Raw genomic sequence first — 23,567 nt, forward strand, 5'->3', positions numbered from 1 at the left:
GAGTGCCTGTGAGGCTCAGACTGTGCACGAATGCGTCCTTAGATGTGTGGCTCTGGGTGTACACAGAGTACGGATGTATGGGGCCAACACCCTGGCAGACGCAGGGCATGTGTGCGGGCGTATGTGGCATACATTTCTACAGAAGGGGGCCTACGTGGGCAGGTGGGGCATCTGCGCATGCGCTTGAAAGAATTCACGAGACTGTAATGTGCGGGGGGGGAGGCCCTGTGTCCCAGGGGCCCTCAGGAGCCTCACCAGTTTGCGCTGACACCAGTGGCAGAGGCCGCAGAGGACGACAGTGACGCTAAGGCTGACGGTGATGATGGCAGAGACCAGCAGGACATCGCGGGTGGGTGCCCCTGGGGAGGATACGCATAGGTCAGATCCTCATTGGCCAGGGCCAGCCACGTTCCCTAAGCCCAGAGTCCCCCCAGAATAACCACCCTACCCTTCCATCTGGCCCCAACACTGGGAGCTCTGAACCCAGATTCTAGTCCCAGCTCTGCCTTGCTGGGTCGACTTGGCAAGTCCCTTCCCCTCTCTGGGCCTCAGTTTCCTCATCTGTAAAATGGGGGAATTATGCCAGTTGGTGTCTCTTGGCCTCTCCCTGCATGGACCCTGTGTGAGTCCTTGGGATCTGTGCATCCTTCAAACCTGACCCCCTCAAAGGGAAGGCAAAAGTGCCCCTCAGCTCAGCCAGGCTTCATCGGGTAGGCCAAGTTCCTCTAAAGGAGCCACTGCCATGGCCTTCCCGCCAGCACTCCCCCCACCCATACTCTGAGCCTCAACTCCAGCAAAATGTACCCAGGGGTTATTATTAGTTCCTACAGTCCCTCTGAGGATATCTGCCTCATGGGCGCTTACAGACCCTCTTAAGTGTTTGGCCACGATTCAACAGCCACATGTGTAGTCAGAGGGTGTAGTGGATTGAATTATGTCCCCCAAAACTCACTGAAGCTTGAATTGCGTCCCCAAGTTTCATATATTAGAAGCTTAATCTCCACTGTAACTGTTGAGGGTGGGAAATCCTATTATGGTAATTGAAAGGTGGTGCCTTGAAGAGGTGAATAGATTGTAGGACCGTGCTGTAGTGAATGGATTAATAATGGAGGTCAGGGGTGTGATGTGGAGGGCTTTAAAAGGAGAGTGAAGGAGGAAGTTGGCCTCTTGCTCTCTCTCTGCTCCACCATATTTGCAATGTGATACCCTGCCATCACTGTCACCACCACCAAGACCTTCACCAGCTGTGTTCCCCGGACTTTGGACTTCCCAGCTTCAGAAACTATAAGCAACAAATTTTATTTTCTTATAAATCACCCAGTTCCAGGTATTTTGTTATAAGCAACAGAAACAGACTAATACAGAGGGGAATCTCTGGAGCTCTCTGACCATGGCACCTTTAGCTCAGCTTTCCTTGGGCTGGAAGCCCACCTAACTGGCCTCTGCACCCCCTGCCCCCTCTATCCCTTATCCCCAAGCTCATCTCTAGGCCTCCCACCCCGCTCCCCCCAGCCCCTTCTACAAGGTTTGCAGTATCATAAATGCTCACAGGGACTACCCAGCAACTTCCATTCCAAGCGCTGAGGGGCCATATACTTCAGAAGTGGGAACCTGGATGCCCCTCACAGAAGACGAGACCTGCTCTGGGAAGAAAACCCCAGGTTTCTGTCCAAATCCCACCTCTTCCTAGCAATGTGATTTTGGACAAGTCACAGAACCACTGTTTTCTCCTCTGTAAACACAGATTAAAGCTTCTCCCCTGCCTTCCTCACAGGTGGCCATAAACATTAGCCCAAATCAAATTAAAGAAGGCAAAACTTTGACCAAAAATTATCTTGTGGGGGAGTGAGTGCAGTGACAGCAGTGTGGATCACACGTGCAGGGTAAATATGCATGCACTGGGATGCATCCTAAAATCAAGGAGGCGCTGTTTATTTACAGAGGAGCCTACATGGGCTTGTTGGTGCCAGTGATCGTGGTAATTAAGAACTGACAATGATCTGGCTGGTCCTGATTCCTGCGGTCTTAGCTTCTGCCTCCCATCCTCTTCTGGTCTCTCTTGCTTGGCCATGGAGCCTCGTGGAGGAGAGCCCTGTGATCATCCCTAGCTCTCAGGGCCCTCTGGGCTCCCTCCTACCACTACTCCAGTGCCCTGGGCAGCCCGTTCACTACTTGCTCTTCCTAGAATCCTGCATGGACCCCACCTCTCCCTTCCCACCTTCCTGAGCCTCCTAGCTATGGGAAAAGGCCACACTCACCTGGACCCACCTGTCTACCTGCTAGGCCAGCTAAGCCTCCTCTGGTACCAAGTCCGCAGCCTCAAGCCCCAGGAAGCCTCTGTACCCAGTTCACTGTCAACCTCAGGGCCCACAGCACCCATAAACTCTGGCCTGGGCACTCTGCAGACACCAAGCCTGGGCCTCCCTCCTGGGGGCTGAGGAGCACAGCTCGGCAGGCCTGGAGGGGCCACATTTGCCAAAGGGAGGCTTAGGTCTTTAACCTCCAGGCTTCTGAGGGTGGGGAAGGCACTCAGCCTCTGGGACATCAGTGCCTTCATCTGTGCAAGAGCTGACCCTTGCTCACTCAGATGATGAGCCAGGAGTTCTAGGTGCTGTACATGCAGTCCCAACTTAGTCCTCACAACAACAACCGGGATAAGTATTATGACTGTCTCCATTTTACTGGTGGGGAAACTGAGGCACGGGGTGGTCAAATACCATGACTAAGGTCATTCAGTTAGTAAGTGGAGAGCCAGGGTTCTAACCAGGCATTCTGGCTGAGAGTCCATGCTCTTAGCCTTGACATCACACCCACTATATGAGTGGGTGGTTGGTGATTTTCAACGTGTGCTCTTTGGAACCCCTAGGGTTCCCCAGAATCTCTCAGGGGCTATGGAGGTGGATGCTGAACAGAAAAGGCTATGGTCCCCCAAGGCCTCTTCACCAGAGCAGTGTCCTTTCCCTCTGTTTCACATCTTGGGCTTTTGTAGAAAATTCCATTTGGAGAAGGAAATGTGTTGCTAAAGAAAATCAAACCCCTCTGGATCAGGGACCCTAGAGTACCCTACGATGTGGGTGGATGCTGTCGGCTTCCAGGCATTCCTCAGACAGCCCTTGAAAGCAGGGTGGAACAAATGCTTTCCATTGCAAATTGCACTGATGTTGTGAATAAAAGTGACATGATGTCCTCGGCCAGCATGCCCTCAAGTGATGTTGCCATCAAGGGGTGTGAGAGTGCTCTCGCCTGCCAGCCAGAGTGAACCATTCCCAGGGCATGGAGTCACTGTGTCTCTGGCTGGAAGGGACCTTGAAAGTCACAGAGTCAGGCCCCACAAGGCACAAACCCTCTTGGGCAGCCCTGTCGGTGACAGGGAGCTGCTTCTGCAGGAGGCAGGCCCTCCATGGAAGGGCATTGTCAGGGAGGGCTGCTGTGTCTTGCACCATGCCGAATTTGTCTCCCTAGAACTTTCCTCCCATGGTGCTAAGCCTGCCCTCCGGAGCTGCAGGGAATAAGCCGGCTGTCTCTGCCACATGACAGGCCTCCAAATCCTTGCCGACAGTTCTCGTGTCCCCTTCAAGTCTTCTCCAGGCAAAGCCGCCCAGCCCTTCTAACCCTTCCTCAGATGACATACATGGTTTCAAGTCCCCTTATCGTCAGCATATTAACATTTGGGGAAAGAAAATAATGCAGCTCTATTCAGCCTTGGGTAGAGGAGATATCCTGGGCCCCAGAGGTTGAGACACAGACAAGGGCAGACAGATGACATTGGGAGGCCTGGGAGGCAGGGTGAGCCAGGAGCTAGGCAGAGCCAGGCCTCCTGGGTCCAGTCCCGGGGTGTCCTGAGAGTGAGGTGTGAGCTCAGGCATGCTGCTGCCCCTCTGCCCAGGCCTGTGGAAGCCACGCCAGCTGATCAGAGCTCAGGATTAATGATCCAGTGGAGTACTGTGTGCTTTGCTGGGTCCTGCAGGCAGAGTCTGTGCTCCTCAGCACGCCACCCCCAAGGAGATCTCAGGGTCAAGCCTGTGGACCCTGAGAAGTGGCCCACCTCTGCATTGGACAAGATGCCTCTGCAGTCTTCCCCTCTATCAGGTCAGCTCTGTGAGGGCAGGGCTTGCTTTCTGGCTCACCACTGCATTCCCAGCACCTAGGATGGAGCCTGGCATGTAAGTGCTCAATAAATACTTGCTGAAACAATCAATGAGGAGGAATCCCAGGCTTCCAGGAATAAGGATATTAATAGAGGCTACCATTTATTAAGCACCTAATGTGCACCACAGTACAGGGTCCATGAAGACAGGTGTTATATCTGCTCGGCTCACTCAGTATTCTCTGTGACAAGCTTGGTGTCTGACACAGGAGTTGCTCAGTAAATATTTGTTGAATGTTCAATGCTTGCACGTGTTATCTCATTTGGCACCCAAACAAGATGGAAAGGAAGATATGGGAGAGGCTATAGTGACAGAGTTTGAGATCCTCTCTTTTACACACACACACACACACACACCCCAGGACTCTTCCATTCTTCCCCCGTGTCCAACTTTGCCTGACAAACTCCTGATTTTTCTAGACCCAGGTGACAAAACCTCCTCCATGAAGCCTTCTTTAATCTGCCCAGTGGGAATTCATTTCACCTGCCTCTGAGTTCCCCTCAAACTGTGCCTGCATCCTTCTTTTCTGGCACAGTGATTAAATGCCAGGGCTCTGGAGCCAGACTGCCTGGGCTCAAATTCTGGCTCTGATTCTTCCAAGTCATGTGACCTAATCTCTGCATACCTTGATTTCCCCACCTATAAACAGGGGTTAATAATGGTACAGGTCTCATAGGACTACTGTGAGGTTTAAAGGAATTAGCACATACAATGTGCTTAGCACAGTACCTGACACAGAATAAAGAGACAACGAATGCTAGTTATTACCATAGCATTACCACGTCGTGCCCTGTAGTAGAGATATCTGGGGCACGGAGCTGGACTCAATGAGCATTGAATGAAACACTGAACTGGATATACTCTAGTTTTCCTCACAGGACAGCAGAGGTCAGGGGTCACATCTCACTCAATTCTGTGTATCCCCAGTCCCCTAGCCCAGGACCTCGCCAGGGCTTGACCAGCACAAGCATCAGTGTGCACCTAGGGCATGGAAGGGGGAGGGCTGAGGCATGGGGACATAGGGTGGGGGCAACAGCTGGAAGCCAGGCTGGGCCCCAGGTGTGAACTGCAGACCCAACCTCCTCCCTTGCAGGCTCTGCTCCCACTCCCAACTCCTTCTCATCTCCTCAGCAAGCCATGATTTATGGATGAACAGAATCAAACAGGGCCGCTGGCTGCTGGGATGCCCCAGGGAGCTGCTGGAGAAGGAATGGACTTCTGAGGGCAAGCTCACCAGCTGCCCAGGGGGGAGTGAGAGGGGAGCCAGAGGGGGAGCGGGTATATATACACAGGCCCCAGACGTGGACACCCAGGGCATGCACACACATGCACATGCTATGGAGACTCACTCCCACACAGACGCCCCTGTGTACACTCATATACACACATGCATGCACACCCATGGCCACGGTCTTGAGTAGATGCCCAGCCTGCTCTGCCGTTCATGAGGTCTAGGCATTCATTTGCTTCCTCTGGCCTGGAGTTTTCTCCACATGAATTTGCCATCATTTGTCTACTCAAATTCTGTCTGTCCTTCAAGTCCTTCTAAACTTGGAGGCTGATGACCTGGGTTCAAGTCCCAGCTCTGCCCCTGGCCAGCTACGTGACCCAGGGCAAGGCCCATGCTGGGCCTCAGTGCTTTCCCTTCAAATGATGATGACTCCTGACCTTCCCTGCTGGGGTGCTGTCAAGATCAAGTAACAGCTAAGATTAATTGAGTACACATGTGGCAGACCCAGTGCCAGCAAGTGTACACGCACCATCTCTACAATCTCCGACCATTATTATCTCCATTTCACAGGGGAACAAACTGAGCCATGGAGAATTAAAGGCACATGAGCCTGTCCTTTTCCACCATGTTACAGTGGCCTCCCTCGGAGCTGAAGGATGTGACAGAATTCTGTAATGTGCTACTCTGCACAACCTAGCCACACCCAACTTCCCTCCTTCCTGCGAGGAGGCCAACCCCTTTCACATCTGTGAGGTTTTGCATAAGCTGTTCCCTCTGCCAGAAATGACTTTCCTTCTGTTCTCTACCTTCAATGTGCCTAGACAAAGATGGTCTTCTTTCCGTCCCACAATCCTTTCTGCCTCCCCAGTATCTATGACAATTCATCATTTTGGGTTAACAATTAGCTCTTTCTATGTCCTTCCCCACTGGGAGCACCTGGAGGGCTGAGACCCAAGATCACTCATCTCTGTAGCCCAAGTTCTGGCACACAGGAGAGGCTGGATAAGTAATTGCTAAACAAATGGATGAAATTATTCAAGGCCCCAGGTAAGCCCACCTCCTCCAGGAAGCCCTTCCCAATGACAGGCACTCACAGCAGACTCTTCTCCAAACTTGAATTAACTGTCCAATCCCCTATTCTTGGTGGTAGAGCTGTGCCCTAAGCAGGTCCAATGGGGTAATATCCTGTTTCCCCATTTCACAGGTCTCCACAGCCTGCAGCCCAGGTCACAGTACAAAGAGCTGGAAATCTGTGCACACAGGCTTTCCCCCAGAATGTACTTGCTCGTACACTCTCAGATGGTGACATGCACGCTGTTCCCAGCCCTTCCAGAGCTGTCTTGTACCTCCCAAACCCACCCAGCCTAGACTGCTCCCCCTCCTGGAGGTTCCTTTGGGCTTCCCCAGATCCCAGGCCCTTGCTCTCCTTTCCATGTACCTTTGGTCATAGTAACTAATGTGTGCTCAGCATTGAATCATGTCCACAGTCCTCAAGACCCCTCTGAAGGTAAATCCTCTTATGCCCATTTTAAGAAGAGGGAAACTGAGGCTCAGAAGGGTTAAATATTTGCCCAGGGGCTCAGAGCAGAAGAGAGGTAAAGGCAGAAATAGACCTCAGGTCTGTAAGACCACAAACCCTGCAACTCTCATCGTGTTCCACTCTAGGAGCTATGCCTTGAAACAAGTCACTCCGAGGACAGAGGGAAGATAAGAAAGAATCCAAGTGAACACAAAATAGAATGCAGCTGGGGAAAAGAATTTTCCCACTTGCCCAAGAATTTTACCAAATAGAGCCATGCACAAGCTACTCCAAGCACTTCAGAGACCCCTCTGCCACATACACACCTTTCCTGGAGCTCCTTTCCTCCTCCACTAGCACTGGCCTTGGTAAAGCACCTTCACTAGATAGAAGCTCAGCCCACCTAAGGGTCACAGAACAGGTTGGGGGTTGGGCACCTGGGGCGGGATAGGCTAGGAATGGGAAGAAGAGGAGAATGGGGTGGCCTGAGGACTTGCCCAGGACCTTGTTTCTGGTACTAAGTAGGGGTGCAATCACTGTTCTGTAGATAAAGCAGAGTGCTGTTGGGGGTGGGTGGGGCTCTGTCTGCTGGTGCCTTCCCATCCTGAGCCCGCCTCCTCCCACCTGATTCCGCACTAGGTGGCACGCCCCAGTGCCTCCCCCACCTCCATCCTTTGGTGGCTCCAGGATGATGTTCAAGGCAGAAAACAGTGAAAGCTGGAGTCACAGATTTCCATAGGAAGCACCCCTCTATGTACATGCTGAGCAGATGGAAATGGGGGAAGATGGGAGGGCATTTGCAAGTGGGCAGAGCCTAACAGCCCCAGGGCGACTTGGGCATGGGAAGCGGGGACATGACATTTTTGGTGCCTATCCTGCCTCTCTTCCTTCCCGAAACCCAACACACACAAGGTAGCCAGAAAGAGGCAGGCTTGGGGAGAAAGGAACAGAAAACCAATGAGCTAAACCCCAAATCCCAGACAGCCAGGCAAAGCTCTGGGTCTTGCCATCATGTAGAATTTTCTGTCTTCTCTCCATTCTAAAACTCCCCTTTCCAGGCCACCCACCTTGGGAACAGGGCAGCTCTTTCTCGGCAAGATGAAAAAGAAAGTGAGATGGGCAGAAAGAAGGGAAAAAGAAACAGGAGGGAAGAGAGCCTGACACTCATTTCCCAGGAAAGCTGGGCCTTGGCTCTACCCCCATGCCCTCTGCACATTCTCTCTGAGTGTCCTGCAGAAAGCAGTGGAGGCGCCCACAACCCCTCAGGCCTCACCCAGGGCAGGAACAAGGCTGGCAAAAGAGGAGGCCAGAGGGGAATTATTTTGGAAAGTTACAAGTAGCTGAAAATAGGGGTTTAGCACGAGTAAGCTTCCTCAACCTTGACTGTACTAAAAACAGCTAATGCACGAGTGAGTGAGGGAGAGCGTGCTGGCAAGGGCCGCAGAGGCCGGCTGGATGCAGACAGTTTAGAATTCAGAGGAGATGCCAAGTGAGTAAACAGCGAATGAAGGATTATCCAATGGGCCAGGAGCCATTCCAGCAAGAAATTGGACAGGGACATGTCGAGATCCACAAGCACTCCAGCTCCTCATCAGGGAGTGAGGCCTGGCGAGCTACGAGGGCCTCATCCACGCCTTCTGGACCTCTGCACTCTCTTCTAGTAGAGAGCACGGCCTTGGTAATAATGGCTCACATCTCCACAGTGCAGAACAGTTTACAAAGTGCTCCATAGTTTACTAAGGGGTTCATGTCCATTATTGCATTTAATGGAGGTGATGGGAGTATTTTCTGCCCGATTACTCCCTCTCCTCACCACAGCCAACCCCACCTCCCACAATTCCTGGCTTAGAGAGGCCAAGTGCATTTGGCTCCTCTGCAGCCTCAAAAGAGGGGGAGGGGGAGGTAGGCCATCACCTGCAGACCCCAGAGAGCTGCTGGGTCCAGAAGTCATCAGGGTCAAAGCCATTCAGGATAGATAGGGACAGGTGCCAGCTCTGAGCAGGGAGCCCAGGCTAAAGGGTGTCTACCTAGGAATTAGCCAGGAACCCACTGCCCTCCCCACCCACCTTGATCCCAAAGCTGATGAGCTGCCTGGGCAGCCATGAAAATGATCATGTCCATCAGAACAGCAAGGAGCCCAAGAAAGGAGGCGCTCAGATGGAGGAGGGCCTCTTCACCAGGAGTGGGAGTGGAGGCAGGATCGTGGACGTGTGATGATTAAGTGCAGGCCTTGACCACTAGTTATTCCTCTGAATAATGCATTGTTGTGCCTTGGCCTAAATCAGCATCTTATTGTTATTAATAATACACGGCTGCAAAGAAGCTGGGGTTGGAACAGTGTGCTATATTTCATTCGAGGATCTCAGAGCACTTAAAGAGTTCTTCATGCTGATGACTCAACTTTACCCCCCCCAAGTCACACAGGCTTCCTTACAGGCCAGGGCACCTGTCCTGTCCTGACACCCTCCCACCTGAGGCTTGGAGCCATGAAGGCTACAGGGGCTAAGAATCTTCCATCCTGGGATTCAAATGCTTGGCCAGGACTTTTGGTGGGGGAGGGGAGTGTACTTAATCTTTGCCAGCTCAAGGGCTCTCAGGGATGCAATGTAATGTGAAGCAGCTCCCAGAGATGTTAAAGGAGGAGAGAGAGAACTAGTGGAAATCAAGCGTGGGAGTGATGGGTGTTGAGAGACCACTGGGGATCCGAATCCCGTTCTGCCACTCGCCGGCTGTATGACCTTAGGCTACTCTCTCAACTCTCTGGCCCTAAGCCTCCTCGTTGGAATATAGGGCATTTGAGATTCCCTCTTGGAGGTGCCGTTCTACCATATTCTGGGGTATCATTTACAGCATAAGTCGTAGGACAGCCACCGAGCGACCGCCCTGAACGCTGTTCACGGTGCTGAAACAGCCATCTGCCGCACTGCCCCTGTCCTTGGTCCTGAACTAACTCAGTCTCGGTCTCAGGACTGCACCCTCCTCCAGGCCGCCCTTCACGTTGTTCCTGGAGAACAGGATCGAAGAGACCTTTCCACAACTATAGCGTAGTGGTTCCACCTTCCTCTGCCAGTTTCTCTTTGATCAGCCCCCAGCTGAGGCCACGACAGCGACCAGCCGACCTTAAGAGCTCCCTTTTTCAAGAGTTAGGTCCTTAGATACTGAGGACCCCTGTCAGCAGCCTGACTCGGACAAAAAGAGCATCTCCGCTGAAACGGTAAACACCACACCCTATTCCCTCAAGGGGAGCTTGCCGCACTGCCTCCTGGCGGCTGGCACGGGCACTGCACCCAAAGCAGGAGCACAGAAGGTCCCCAGCGGTGGCTCTGGGCAGACCCCCGCCACCCCCTCACCGCTCCTGGGGCAGTCTGGTGCTGAATGTGCAGCGTTGCCCAATACATGCACACTCCAGCCTGTCTGACTGCATCCTGGCCATTTTGGGTGCCATGCTGCCTGTGTCACAGTGCAGACTCAATCCAGCTGGCCAGACCTGGGACAGGCAAAACTTCCTGTTCCCTTCTCCAAGATGGATGGAGTAGACTTCTCTAAATACCAACCTTTCCTCCCACTACAGGGCCAGCCTCACCGAGATGAACGCAAAGACCTGTAACACGCCTTCCCCAGGGCAGAGGCCCCATGCTGCACACCCACCCAAACAAGAGCCTTGTCCACAGCTCCTCTCTAGGAAAAAGTGAGGGGTTGGGGGAGAAGGTCACAACTGTGGCCCACTCCTTTCCCTCCACCCTAAAGGTGGGGGCTCTTTGAGAAGTAGATCTGCTTGATGTTTCTAGGGACTGCTTGATACTAGCCTCACTGGGTGTGGAAATTCCCTCCTTCCAAAAAATAAATAATAAAGAAGTAAAACAAATAAAACCACCTGAAGACAACCCCCAAAATCATAGCTTCTCTGGATCCAGGCAGGGAGTCAAGATAATAGCCTTTAATTACAGTAGATATAGCTGGTATCATTTATTGAGCACTTACTATAAGTCACACACTGTGCTAAGAGCTCTGCAAACATTACCCCATTTAGCCTTACAACCCTCCCTGGGAGGAAGCATCATGCTCAGCATCCTACAGATGAGGAAAGTGGGGTTCAGAGAGGTGAGGTGACCACTCAGGGTCAGCTAGCAAGTGTTGATACTGGCAAGGGAAACTGTGTCTGTCTGCCCCTAATTTTGCAGCTCAGCTGATCTTCCTCACCATCTTCCATGTCTGGAGCCCTCACTATCCCTTGGGTATCTCCAAGACAATCCCATCCTTCCACGATCCTCACCTCTCAGCCAAGAGCCACATGGAGGTAGTAGACAGTAACACCTCACACTCTGTAGCACTTTACAGCCTGCTACCCCTCACTATCCCTTGGGTATCTCCAAGACAATCCCATCCTTCCACGATCCTCACCTCTCAGCCGAGAGCCACATGGAGGTAGTAGACAGTAACACCTCACACTCTGTAGCACTTTACAGCCTGCTAAGTGCTTTCACTGAAACTGTTTGAATCGACCCTCCTGATACCAAGGGGTGAGGCGGTCATGGATGGCCCCATTCTGATTTCACAGGAGAGAGAACTAAGGCTTGAAAGAGTAAATGGCTTGCCCTATGTCACACAGTGAGTAGCAGAACCAGATCTCAACTGAAGATGGGACTCCTATCCCAATGCTCTCTTCCCATTTCTCCAAGGCTAGTGTCTTGGAAGTAAGCAAGGCAGGGAATTCTAGGGCCTTCATCTTCTGAAGTCCTGACCTGGGCTGCTCTCCCCCTCCTGCTCACCAGAGACCATCAGCTGGCTCAGCCTTAACTTGGAGTCTCTGAGTCTCATTCTAAATGAATTTTTTTTTCCCAGGCAATTACCTCCTGCTAATTAGGAGGCAAGGCTGCCAGTCCCTGGGCCCTGGGCTGACCCCTTTCTCAACTCACAGGGGTGGTGGGTGGTGGGGGTACTGGGTGGCAGCACTAGCCACAGAAACAGCCTGGGTCAAGGCCCTATCAGGACAGGGGGGTGGTGAAGGAGCAAGAAGCTCTGAGGAGCTGGAAGGAAGGAGGGGGGGTTGCTGGGGAGGGAAGGACTCTGAGGTGGGAGAGCACCAGGGGACAAGAAGCTGGAAGGAGCCAAGACATGCCCATGCAGAGTGAGAGAGAGACCTAGGCTCTGGAGCAGCAGAGGGAGCCAGGAACGAGCTGGAAGGAAGGAGGGGGGGTTGCTGGGGAGGGAAGGACTCTGAGGTGGGAGAGCGCCAGGGGACAAGAAGCTGGAAGGAGCCAAGACATGCCCATGCAGAGTGAGAGAGAGACCTAGGCTCTGGAGCAGCAGAGGGAGCCAGGAAGATCCATAAAAACAGGGACATCAAAAGAAAAAAAGGAGAATCTCAGGAACCAGAGAGACAGAGGAGCGAATAGGGATCTCCCCTCTGCAGAGGGAGAGGAAGGAAGAAGATACTCAGAAAATGGTCAAGACTACAGAGGAGGAAAGGCAGAGAGAAGGAGATACACGGAGACTCTAGGAAGGGGAAGGAGAGAGGAAGGACAGGGAGGAAGGAGGAATTGCTGAAGGAAACCCCAGGGAGAAGCGGGGAGAGCGGAGAGCGGGGAGGATGGCTTGGAGTGACAGCTCCCAGGGCCCCAAGAAGGGCTCTCTCTCTACGTCATTGTCCTTGAGCTCCCCCAATGTCAGTGCCCAGCCAGCAGGACCTGCACGCCCTCCTACGCAGCCACAGGTGCGGGCAGGCATGATGGCAGGCCACCAGCTGGGACCGGTCCCGGATGCTCCATTCACCTGGGGCAGCCTCCTGCCATCTTGCCATCCCCTCCATAGGCTGCCTGCACGCCCTCCTACGCAGCCACAGGTGTGGGCAGGCATGATGGCAGGCCACCAGCTGGGACCAGTCCCGGATGCTCCATTCACCTGGGGCAGCCTCCTGCCATCTTGCCATCCCCTCCATAGGCTGAGCCAGGGGCCTTCCTGGGTCACACAGAACATGACCCGGAGCCTCTGGGACTGTGTGGTCTAGTTTCTTCACTTTTCAGAGAGAGAATCAAGGTTCAGAGAGGAAATGGTGCTTGTCCAAGGTCATACAGCAAGTGGGTGATAAGGCCAGAAGCAGAGGGCGCAGGGGCTAAGTCCCAGTGTGGGTCCTGTTCCCTTTTGGGCAAAGGGCAACACTAGGAGACAAAGACAGGTCTTGGCTGCCAGCAAGTCAATCCCTGATCAAAGCCCTGTGGAGTGTGCAGTGGCAACTGGAAGGGAGCAAGGGTGGCCAGGGGCTGGATGGGAAGCAAAGGCAGCCACCATTTATTGAGCAGTGGGTGGGAGGGTTCTGTAAGGGTTATAATTGCAGCTAACATTATTGAGCACTTACTAGGTACAGTGTGCCAGCCACTTAAGCCATTACATGCAGGATCTCATTTGATCCCCACGACGACACTATACAGTAGGTATTACTGTTATTCCATTAGAGGGAAGAAAATGAGACTTGAGAGGGTTGAGTAACTCAGCCAAGTCCACAGAACTAGCCAGTGGCATAGTCCTAACTCAGGCAGCTGGCCGCTCTGAGGCCCCTGCACTGAGGATCCCTCCAACAGGGCAATATCTGAAGATGCTCAGGTCCCTGAGTTCTCAAGATCGCAGCCTAACCCTGGCAGAATCTAGGCCCCAGATGTCAATGTGGCTGTAGTCCTGTAGTGTGGGGGCTTCTTGTGGCCCAAAGGGGGACAGTATCATGAGGCCCTAGACTTGAACAAGCCCTGTCTTAAGACACTGGAGTCTGGGTTCTAGTCCTGCCTTGGCCACTAACTTACTGTGTGACTTTGGGCAGGTAATTTGCCCTCTCTGGGCCTTGGTGCTCCCACTTATAGCATCAAAGGGTAGGACCAGATAATAATAAGAGCTAACACATACATGGTGCTGACTGTGATAGGCACAGTTCTAGGCAGTTTCCATATATTAACTCATCAAATCCTCCCAACAGCCCCAAATAGTGCTATTATTATCCCCATTTTATGGATGGGAAATGAAGCACTGAAAGGTTAAGAAAGTTGCCCAGGGTCACAAAGCAAATCCATACATAGCAGATATGGGACTGGAACCCATTCCTTCAGATACAGAGCCCCCCATTCTCGGGCTTCCAGTCTGAATTATTTTTTAAGGACTCTCTCAGCCCCTGCTTGGTGCTGCAGAGAGGTCTGCCCAGGTCCCTCTGCACAGGCACAGGTGCCGTCATGTTTCCACCTGGGAAGTACACACACGGTCATATGTGCGGGAAGTGACCTGTGTTTGCTCATGCTTCCCGATCCTGAGCTTTCACCCTATTTCTACCTGGAACAGCCATGCTGGGTCACACATAACCACAAACATTCAGCACCAAGAACAGGCCGACTCCAGCGGGTCCATGTGCATACACACACGTGTCTGCCTCTCTGGGCACTGGATAACTTGTGCAGACCATGTGCCGTGCTGCAGTGCACAGCCACATGGCAGTGACGTGGGTCACCACACCCCTTCTTCTCTGCCCCCTCCAGTGCCTGGGTGGCTGGCATATCACATTCCGTACCTGCCGGCATCCCTACCCCTACTGCTTGCCTCATGCTCTCCGCTAACAGAAGCAGGCACCTTCTCCAGGGAGGAAGCAGGCTCAGGCACAGCCTGGCTCCCATGGCCCAGAGATGCCAGCCAACCCGGGGCTGAAGAGGGAGAAAGAGGTGTCAACTGGAGGCTCTGGGGGATCTGGGGTCCACGGTTCCTATCTGAGTTCAGGCCCTCCCTTAGGTCTGAGTGCGAGAGCTGAGCTCTCAAGACCCTAAAGACAACAGCCCCCATTTTTCATTGCCAGATGGGGGACCTGGGGACAGAGGGTCTGCCCATTGCTCCTGACTGGGACTGTGGTGCCACCAGGGCTCCTCTGGCCCGGTTGCCATTGCACCCCCACCACCCCATCCCTGGTCCCTGCTCTCTCCTCCCCCTGCCCAAGCATCTCAGAGTTCTGGGTATTTTTAGGCCTCAGCTGACAGGCTGTGAAATCGCTCCCTTCGCACCTCCCCAACCAGGCGGGGGCTGGAAAGGGAGGAATGAGGTTGGGGTGGGGGGGACACACATGCATTTCATCAGGCTCCTCCAGGGCTGGCAGGTGCCAAGCAGGGAGCGAGGGGTTCCTCCCCTTCTCCTGGGAGCCTCCCCTTAAGTGAGAGGATCCTTCCACCTTGCCTGTAGAGAGAACAGGGGCAGGGTGAGAAGGGGACTCCATTCCACTCCAGGGATCTGAGAACGAAGGCTTTAGGGACACCCCAAGCACTAAAGCAGGTGCTGGGACATCCTCTGAATCCAGCTCTGCAGCCAAAACCAACTCTTAGTGCTCCCTTCTGAGTGGCAGGCTGAGAGACAGGCTGGCTTGGATCCTAGTAGGATAAGGGAGGCACTGGGCAGTGTATCCCAGTGGTTAAGGCCTAGGCTTGGTAGTGACTCTGACTTGAAATCTCATCCCTGCTCTGCTGAGTTACGTGGGCAAGACACTCCACCTCTCTGATCCTCAGTTTCCTCATCCGTACAACAGTGATAATGAAGTCTCCCTTGTAGGACTGCTGTGAAGATAACATGAAATGTCTGTAAATAAACAGGTGGTCTGGAGACCCACCAGGCACTGCTAGGAGATTCTCCCTTGATGCTTTCTCTGACCTCCAGTTCCTCCTAACTACTCCTTCTCTGGGCTGGCTTCTTACCATGATCCCCAAAGGAGGGGCCTACAGTTCGTTCTGGCATCAGGCTCTTTGGTGCCCATCAGACCACCCCTGCGTCTAGAGGAACAAATCCTCAGCTAAGGTGGGTGGGCAACATAGACCATCCCCACCTTCCTGCTGCAGGGCACACACACATGCACATCATGTGTGCACATGGACCCAAATGCCGACATGCATGTGTGCTGCCAGTACCTTAGTGTGAGGGCGTTTGCCCTGGGATGACCTCTGAGGGAAGTGGGAAGACGTACCCAGGCCCTGCCATGAATGGGCTCTTGTGCCAGGGGTCGTGGGCACAGAGAGGGGGCAGCCTGCCTAGTTGCCATGGAGACAGGTTGGCTCTGGTGGGGCTCTGGAGCTCAGGCCTGACAGCTGGAGCATGAGTTGTGTGGCTCTCCCCAGGCCTGGCCCTGATGCCCACAGTGGGGGGTGGTTGGAGAACCGATCTTCAGGAGCATTAACTGTGTCCATGGGGTCCTGAGCCTGCCCACCTTGGCTCTACATCCCTTTGTGGGGTAACCCGCCTTGGGGCGTTCTTCATGCCTATCTGAACCGTGCTACTCCCTTGACTGCCTACTACCCAGCACAAGCTTTCCAAGGGCAGGGCCCCAATCCAGCTGGACACTGCAGATCTCTTGGTGTGGGTGCAGGCGAGAGTCAGAGGAGGGGCTGGGCAGAATTAGAGATAGATAAGTTAACAGCTGACACTCTAGTTCCATCTCCCTGCCTTCCTCCAGGCTTCCCACCCTCCATACTGCCATGTTGTTAAAGTTCTTTATAGACATGAGCTCAAAAGCCATCCACAGCCCTACAAGGACTCAACTTTTAAAAAATCCAGTTTTTCTATTTCAGAATGCCAAACCTTCATAATCAGGCTCAACCTACCTTCCAAGCCTCAACTCCTGCTACTGTCCCCCAAAGGTCTCCCTTCCAGCTGTGTTCAAGCACTCACAGCTGCTTCAACAGGCCAAGACCCTGCAAACCTCTGGGCCGTTGTATGTGCAGTGCCCACTTCACCAAATGCCTCACCTCGGCTTGCTCGCGTGGCAAGCTCCTATTCTTCCTTAAAGACCCAAGGCCCTGCACCCAAAACTCCCGCTCTTTTGTCCAGCAGCATGGCTGGAATCCCAGACCAACTTCTAATCGTAAGCTCCCACCTGCCAGGGTGGTTCTGACGATAGATGGGCTAACACGTTATGTGTTTAGGACAGCACCTGGCACATAGTGAACACTTAACGTATCTTTGCTATTGACTGACACTGCCTCAGTGAAGCCCTCCCCAACTCCTCCGCCAAGGAGGTGGCAGGCACGTCTTCCCTGGAGCTTCTGGAACCCTCATCCCACACATCAATCACTTGGGACAGGAGAATGTTGATAACAGCTGCCGAGTGTTTACTACTTGCTAAGCTCTCTGCTAAATACTTTTCCCGCCTTGTGTCACCTCATCCTCCAATCACCTGGGAGGTATGAACCACTATCATACCCATTTAACAGAGGAGGCAACCAAGGCCAGAGTGGTGAGTAACCTGCTCCAGCGACACAGCAGCCAGTGTCTCTGCTGGGATTCACATGGACAGCTGTTAGATCCCAGTGTCCTAGCTTAAGCAAGTCATCCCTGGCTGCACATAGACAAAGTGCTTAGCGCATACGAGGCATCCCACAAATAAGAGCTTGCTATTATTGTGCTATTGTTATCATCAAGAGAGGGGATGGGGCGTGTTAGGTGACCCGAGAGGGGATTCCTTAAACTGGCCCCTCTACAAAGTATAAAACCCCATTCCCGGAGAAAGCAAGTGAGGGCTCAGAGGGGCCCTTGGGCTGCCAGGGATAGGGGTCAGAGATAGCAAGGAGGTGTGCAGGGAACCCCAATATCTGGACTTGGGGAACCAGGGGGATGTGCAGTGAGCAAAGGCTCAAGGGGGCCATCCCGGCTCAGGGAGGGCAGAGGGGGAAGGGCCTGCCGGGTGCTGCCCTGCTGGCTGCCGCTCTCTGTCCCCGCTGACACCACCCTGCGGTAATGAGACGGATCCAATTTGTACCCAGGGCCCCGCCGGGAGCAGCTGCCACGGCAGGGTTTGAAGTAATTTAATTGGACACATTAGCCACACGCTCTCTCCTCCACTCCCCTCATGCAGAGCCTCACGCAGGTGCCCCTTTCGGCCCCCACACCTCATGTCACTCCGCCCTGGCCAGGGACAGGGAGCACACTGCACCTACCAACTGGGACCCATCCATCCACACCCCTCCTCTCTCATTCCTGGGGATCCTGGGGGCCCTCTAGTCCCCCAGTTCTCCCCTTTCTGATGCAAGCAGTAGCTACAGGAGCTCAGACCTCTCCCCTCTGCATCCTCCAGTGGGCAGCATGGGGCCACCCCCCTTTTCTCCCTTGAGCAGCCTGGAAGACCCCAGCCTCCTGCACTCCAGGAAGGGCATCAAAGGAACAGGGCAGCAGCATGTGCCTATTCCACCAGCACCTTTGGTTTTGTCACTATCAGGATCACTGCCGAGCCAGGGCAGTCTTCCTCTTAGGGCTCTGGCGGAGGGGTGCAAACACACATGCACAGAAGCAGACATAGTCACAAACACACAGACAAGCTCAATTCAACCCAGCCAGACACACACACACACACACACACACACACACACACACACACACACACACACTAGCAGACCCACACACAGTTGTGGAAATGCTTGTGTCTGTATACGTGAAAGCTCCCACAAACATCCCCACGTCCACACCCGCCCATGCTGTACAACCAGGTGAGGCCCTGCTCCCAGCACTCGAAGGTCTCAGAAGCAGCCAAGCGGGCAGGTGGGAGGGTGTGGCGGGGGCAGGCAGGGTCCCTGGAGGGTACAGGGCCAGGGGAGGGGCCTTCCCCAATGCTCTCCATGGCAGCTCCCCATGCACCTGGACACACCTCACTACAAATACGCTCATTAGCTGCTGTTTACAGCAGGCACGGCACTCAGATGAGCGCAGCTATTATGGCCATCAGTCCAGCTGCTGCCCGCACGCGCACGTAGGTATACACACAGACACAGCTCTCCCCACTGGCCCCACCTGCCCCCTCCACCCGTGGTAGCCCCACATGCTCAATCGTGTGAATACAGCAATTCCCAAAACATCCCAGCTCATGATGCAAGTCAGCTCCTGGCCCACCCCACAGGCGACACACCTCTCTCAAGGAGCCCTTCCAGATGGAAGCTGCAGAGCCCCCCAGAGTGGGTCTGATGCTCCAGCCCATCTTCCAACTAACTGGGTCCAGAATTCCAGAGGCAATCTCTGGGCGCCATCCAGCCCTTTCCACAGGTCCCATGCTGTCTGCCAACTCTGTTCTAACCCTTGAGGAATTCTGCTGGGTGAGACCAAAGCCCTATCCTCCAGACACAAGTTGGACAGGGCCCAGCAGGGCTGCCCCTGCTGCTTGGAAGGTCAGGGACCTCCATGTCCATGGAACTGGCGCAGTTTGCCTGGCACCACCGGCTGGGGTTCCCTGGCAAGGCAGGCAGGCACCGGGGCTGGGCCTGGCACAGGCTGACTCCGGCACCTGGCCAGACCCGTGACTGCCCCAACAGAGAAAGCTGACCTCACCAGCCACATGTGCCACCTGCCGGGCACTGTCCCTGGAGACTATGTCCACCTGCTATGCCTCAGTGCTCTGAGGAGGCCATCGAACCAACTCCTCCTCCAGCCAAGACTCCTCTGCTCAGGACCGGGCCTCCCCCCCCACAGGGCCCCCTCTCCAGCTCCTCTTTCTGCTGTTCTCAGCCTCTCTCGCCTGGGGGAAGCAGTTATTGAAAACGGTCCATCAGATTCAATGAGGATTCAAAGTCCCTGAGAGAATAGGGGGTGGGCGGGAGTGGAGGTGGGGGCAAGAAGTGGGGAGAGGAGAGGACCATACACCCCTCCTCTGCCTCCCCCCATAACACCCTGCAACGGCAGGGCTAGAGGGTTGAGAAGGGGACACTCCCCCAGCACTCTTAAGTTGCCCTCAATGACCCTTAGGACTGAGCTTGGGGCCAGCTAGGACCCAGCTGCCCAGGGCCTGTCTCTGCCCACCTGACACCCACCTGTTTACCTGCTTTACAGCTGTCCCCTCACCTGCTACCTGCTAGCCTATATGTTCCCACCCCAATCCAGCCTGCTCTAGCCCCCCAATAAGGGGGGTTTTGGGGCTTTCTCTCTCCCCATCATCTAGTCCTTGAGCACCCAGCCCCTTGGTCAAGCTGTCCTCACAAGGGACACAGCCAAGGAGGCACCTGTCTCCATGGTAACACTACAGCTTGGGGACGCTGACTACTCTGGCCCATGCCCCACAGAAACCATTCTCTCCTGCCCTGGGTTTTAGACTTACTCAGACTCAGGTCCCCCACCTTGCCCTGGCCTGTTGGGAGATCATTTGATCTTCAGTCCCAGACTCTGACCAAAGCCCAGGATGCAGGCCAGGGAGGCCTGGGCCTGTGCAGAGGGGGCAGGCAGGTAGGGAAAGTGGGTGTCAGGGAAATAGTCTGACACAATCAGGCCTCCTAGGACTTCCCCAGACCCAGCCCTGGTCCTAATCCTAGTGGTCCTAGCAGCATACTCTTGATCTGCCCTTTCAGCCATTCGCTGAGCTCCTGCCCCACACATCACCCATCAGCCTCTGCCCCTCACTTGTGCCCAGTGAGTGGAGGGTTGGCCTGGACAATCTCAGGGATCCTTCTGACTTGAGAGAAGAGACTCACTGTGTCAAGGCCACCTGCCCCATGCACTATGCATGAGTCTCTCCCCGACACATATTCCCAAAGGAATGGCCTACCTGGCAGGGTGTTTATAAGGGACAGAGCCCACTAACAGTTGGGACAGAAAGAGGATTCAAGCACTACTACTCCAGGGACAAGCTCACAGAGGGCTGGGGGGCAGGGCAGGTGGCCTCAGGACCTTACCTCCCCCCTAGCGGTTCTCTCTCTGGCCTTGCTCACTAGCTCACCGCAAGGTCACCTCTCCCTCCCTCCTTCCTCCCCTGCTGCCATCCTGCCTGCCCACTGCAACGCTGACCCCTACAGGTCTGCTGAGGCTGTGCCCAGCCTGGGGATAGGCAGTCTGAGGGACATAAGGAGGCCCGGCCAGACCAGCTTCAGGATGAACAGAGGATGAAAACTGAGGGCCTTGAGTCTATGGAGGGGTTGGAGGGTTATTGGGAAGGAGGCTGGGCAGAGTTTGGAGCAGGAGCCCAGAGTGCACATGGGAGGCAGGCTGGTCTGCGTTCTTCATTGGTCTCTGTTTTCTTCCCACAGTCCCTTTTTTCATCCATAATAGATCAGGGAGTGAAGCGCCTGGGGGCCAGGGGCCTAAGTGGGGAGAGAACTGCACCTGTCCGGTACCCTCGTAAAAGTAGGCTAAGCTGGGTGGGGACCTGCAGGGTGAGCAAGATGAGGGAAGAAGTACCAGGGACCCTCGGGAACCAGTCTGAGGCATGGAGGATCAGGAGAGGACAGGAGACTTTTTTTAAAAAGGACTAGACCACAGGTGTTCCTGGGATCGGGATGAGGAGATCTGGATGTAAAAGGTACCGGCCCCTGTGGGACCAGAGGGCAGAAGAGGGACCAGTCTAAGTCACACAGGAATTAACATGCATATCTCACTCCCACTTGGTGCCAGCCAAAGAGGAGATGGGGCGTGCACAGAATGGGGGACACAGAGCCCTGGCTGGGGAGTGGAGTCTGGGAGGCCTTGGGCAAGCTGGGGTGAGAAGTCTGACTTGGAGCTATAGTGACTATAAGAGGTGGGCAGGAATGCCAGGGGGCACAGAGGACAGACCGAGTCTCTGAACCCTCAGAGATCCCCGGAGGACTAGGATGAAAAGCAGACCCTGCCCTCTCTGGCCTATTTTTGACCCCACCCAGCTTGCTGCCCACACCGGAGAGAAGTCAACCTTGGGCCAGTCCCTTTCCCACTCACAGCTGCCCCTGTCACAGGCACTGGTGGGCTCTGCAGCTGCAGCTGGAGGGGGCCAGACAGCATGCCAGGGGCAGCACTGAAGTCCAGACCCTTTGCCCAGAAGATGCCAGGCACATCAAGTTGGCCCCCATGGGGAAGGCAGGGGTGCTTGCAGGACGAGTGATGTCATGGTGGCTAGGCGTGAGAGGGGAGAGGAGGGAGGGAGGAGGAGGGAGGAAAAGGGCCGGGGTATGGCCCCAGGCCAGTGGCCCAAAAGGAAAGGGGGAGGCTGCCAGCCTGGCAGGGCAGGTGGAGGGGAGTGTCCTCCATGCATCCTTCCCTCCCATCTTCATACCCCAGAGCTGTCCTGAACTAAGCTGCTGGCTTTTGCAAGGGTGAATCAAGCAAGCGAATGCCCCTGCCCTTGGTCCAAGTGCTGGGAGCTGGCAGCCTCTTGGGGGAACGTGCCAGGGTAGGTGACCTGGTCCAGGCAGATGAGAGGTGGCTCTCTAAAGGCATTGCCCCTTCAGCCCTCACCTAGAGGATGTCATAGAAGGGCGTGAGTTTCCAGAGGAGACTGTCTTTCACTCTCATACCCAAGTGCTCAGTGAGCACAATGCCTGGCTCCCAATAGGTGGTCCTCAGTCGAGTGGGCTGAAATGAATTGATGGGAGTTAGAGCTGATTCTTCAGGAGGCAGGGACAGGCTAAGGCTGCCCCTAGAGGGGGAAGAGCGAATGCGGGGCTGGGTCAAGAGCAGGCACGGCCGGCATCCACTGGATCGCTCTCCACAGCTTCAGGGCTCTGGGCCCCTTCTGTGGAGGGTCTTAGAGCTGTCTCCTCCCCCCAGCACTTCCACCCCCAGGAGGTTAGCAGCAGGGAATACAGAGGCTCTGCATCTGGAAGCAGGTCCTGGGCTGGAATGTCGTGCTTTTAGCAGCAGAGAGAAACCCATAAGGGGAGACCTTGATCCGGAACTGGCAGACTGGGGTGCTGGGTCTGGAGTAGAGCACCCTGGGTGGGAGCTTGGTACTGAGCCTGGGCAGGAGCTGCAGGGAACCTGCCTACAGGTGGGCACTGTGTGAGGAGGCGTTGCGAGCCAAGGAGGAAATGGCAGAGCAATTTCCCGAGGCAGGAGGAACGATTCCTCGGCTTTGGCTTGGAGGATGCCAAGCAGACAGTGGGCTCCCGGGCCACTCCCCAGGCAGAGGAGAAATGCAAAGGAGTGCGGCCCCTCTCCCTGCCCCCCCCCCCGACAGGACTGGAGTGAGTTTGGGGTTCTTTCTCACCCCCTCCCCAAGCCTAGCAGAACATGCCCCTGGCTCCCCCATGCTCATCAGCCTCTGCTCTCTTTCCCTTCAGGTGCCCCTGCCTCCCCTCTCAACGCTCCTGCGGCTCCCCACCCCCGAAGCCTCCGTGCCCCGCCGCTGCACCAGATCCCCGCTTGCCCCCCGGCACCCTCTCCATTCTCAGTTGGCACCGCCGATGCCACTCCGCTGCCCTGTGCCCACAACCCTGGCCGAAAGCTGCCGGGATCCTAGCCCCGGGGTCCCGCAGCGCTGGCACCCCCAGGGCACTGGTGTTGGGGAGCCAGGGGTGCCTCTGAGGGCACTGCCCGGCTCCCACGGGGGCAGCGGCTCTCGCTTCGCCACACACGTTGTCCTTGGGCTGCTGGGGGGGTGGGGGTTGGTCCTTGTGGGGACACTGCGAAGCCGGCGCCGGGCATCAAGCCTGGCCGTGTCCGGACTGCGGGGCTCCGGCGTCCGAGCCGCTGCCGCTGGAACCCGCACCCCCGGGGCTGGGATGACCCTGAGGGGGGAGTCCGTGCGGCTCCGGGCCCGACAGCAGCTCCAGGCTGGGGCTCCGAGACGGCGCCCAGCGCTGCCGCCGTCCTGCCCGCCGGTGCGGGGCGCCCCAGCCCACGCGGGGCCGCGCTTACCTGGGCTGGCCGCCTCCGGGTCCCGGTACATGGTCCCCTCGTCGCCGGTTCCCTCCGGGCTCCTCAGAGCCGCCCGCGGCCGCGC

The 23,567-nt window shown here is 55.2% G+C and overlaps 1 protein-coding gene across 3 annotated transcripts in view; it reads right to left on the bottom strand.

Moving 5' to 3' along the window:
• The window catches only part of SYT7 (synaptotagmin VII), a 60,388-nt gene extending 36,831 nt beyond the window's left edge, over positions 1 to 23,557 (bottom strand). For all 3 annotated transcript variants that reach the window (XM_008575797.1, XM_008575796.1, XM_008575794.1), the window contains exons 1-2: positions 23,483 to 23,557; positions 256 to 359 (exon numbers count right to left, since the gene is read on the bottom strand). In XM_008575797.1, the coding sequence (XP_008574019.1) occupies positions 256 to 359; positions 23,483 to 23,513 (135 nt within the window). In that variant the 5' untranslated portion in view covers positions 23,514 to 23,557. The remainder of the gene's footprint in view (positions 1 to 255; positions 360 to 23,482) is intronic.
• Positions 23,558 to 23,567: the final 10 nt, after the last annotated feature.

Source organism: Galeopterus variegatus, unplaced genomic scaffold (assembly GCF_000696425.1).
Source record: "Galeopterus variegatus unplaced genomic scaffold, G_variegatus-3.0.2 Scaffold1239, whole genome shotgun sequence".
NCBI classification, from domain to species: Eukaryota; Metazoa; Chordata; class Mammalia; order Dermoptera; family Cynocephalidae; genus Galeopterus; species Galeopterus variegatus.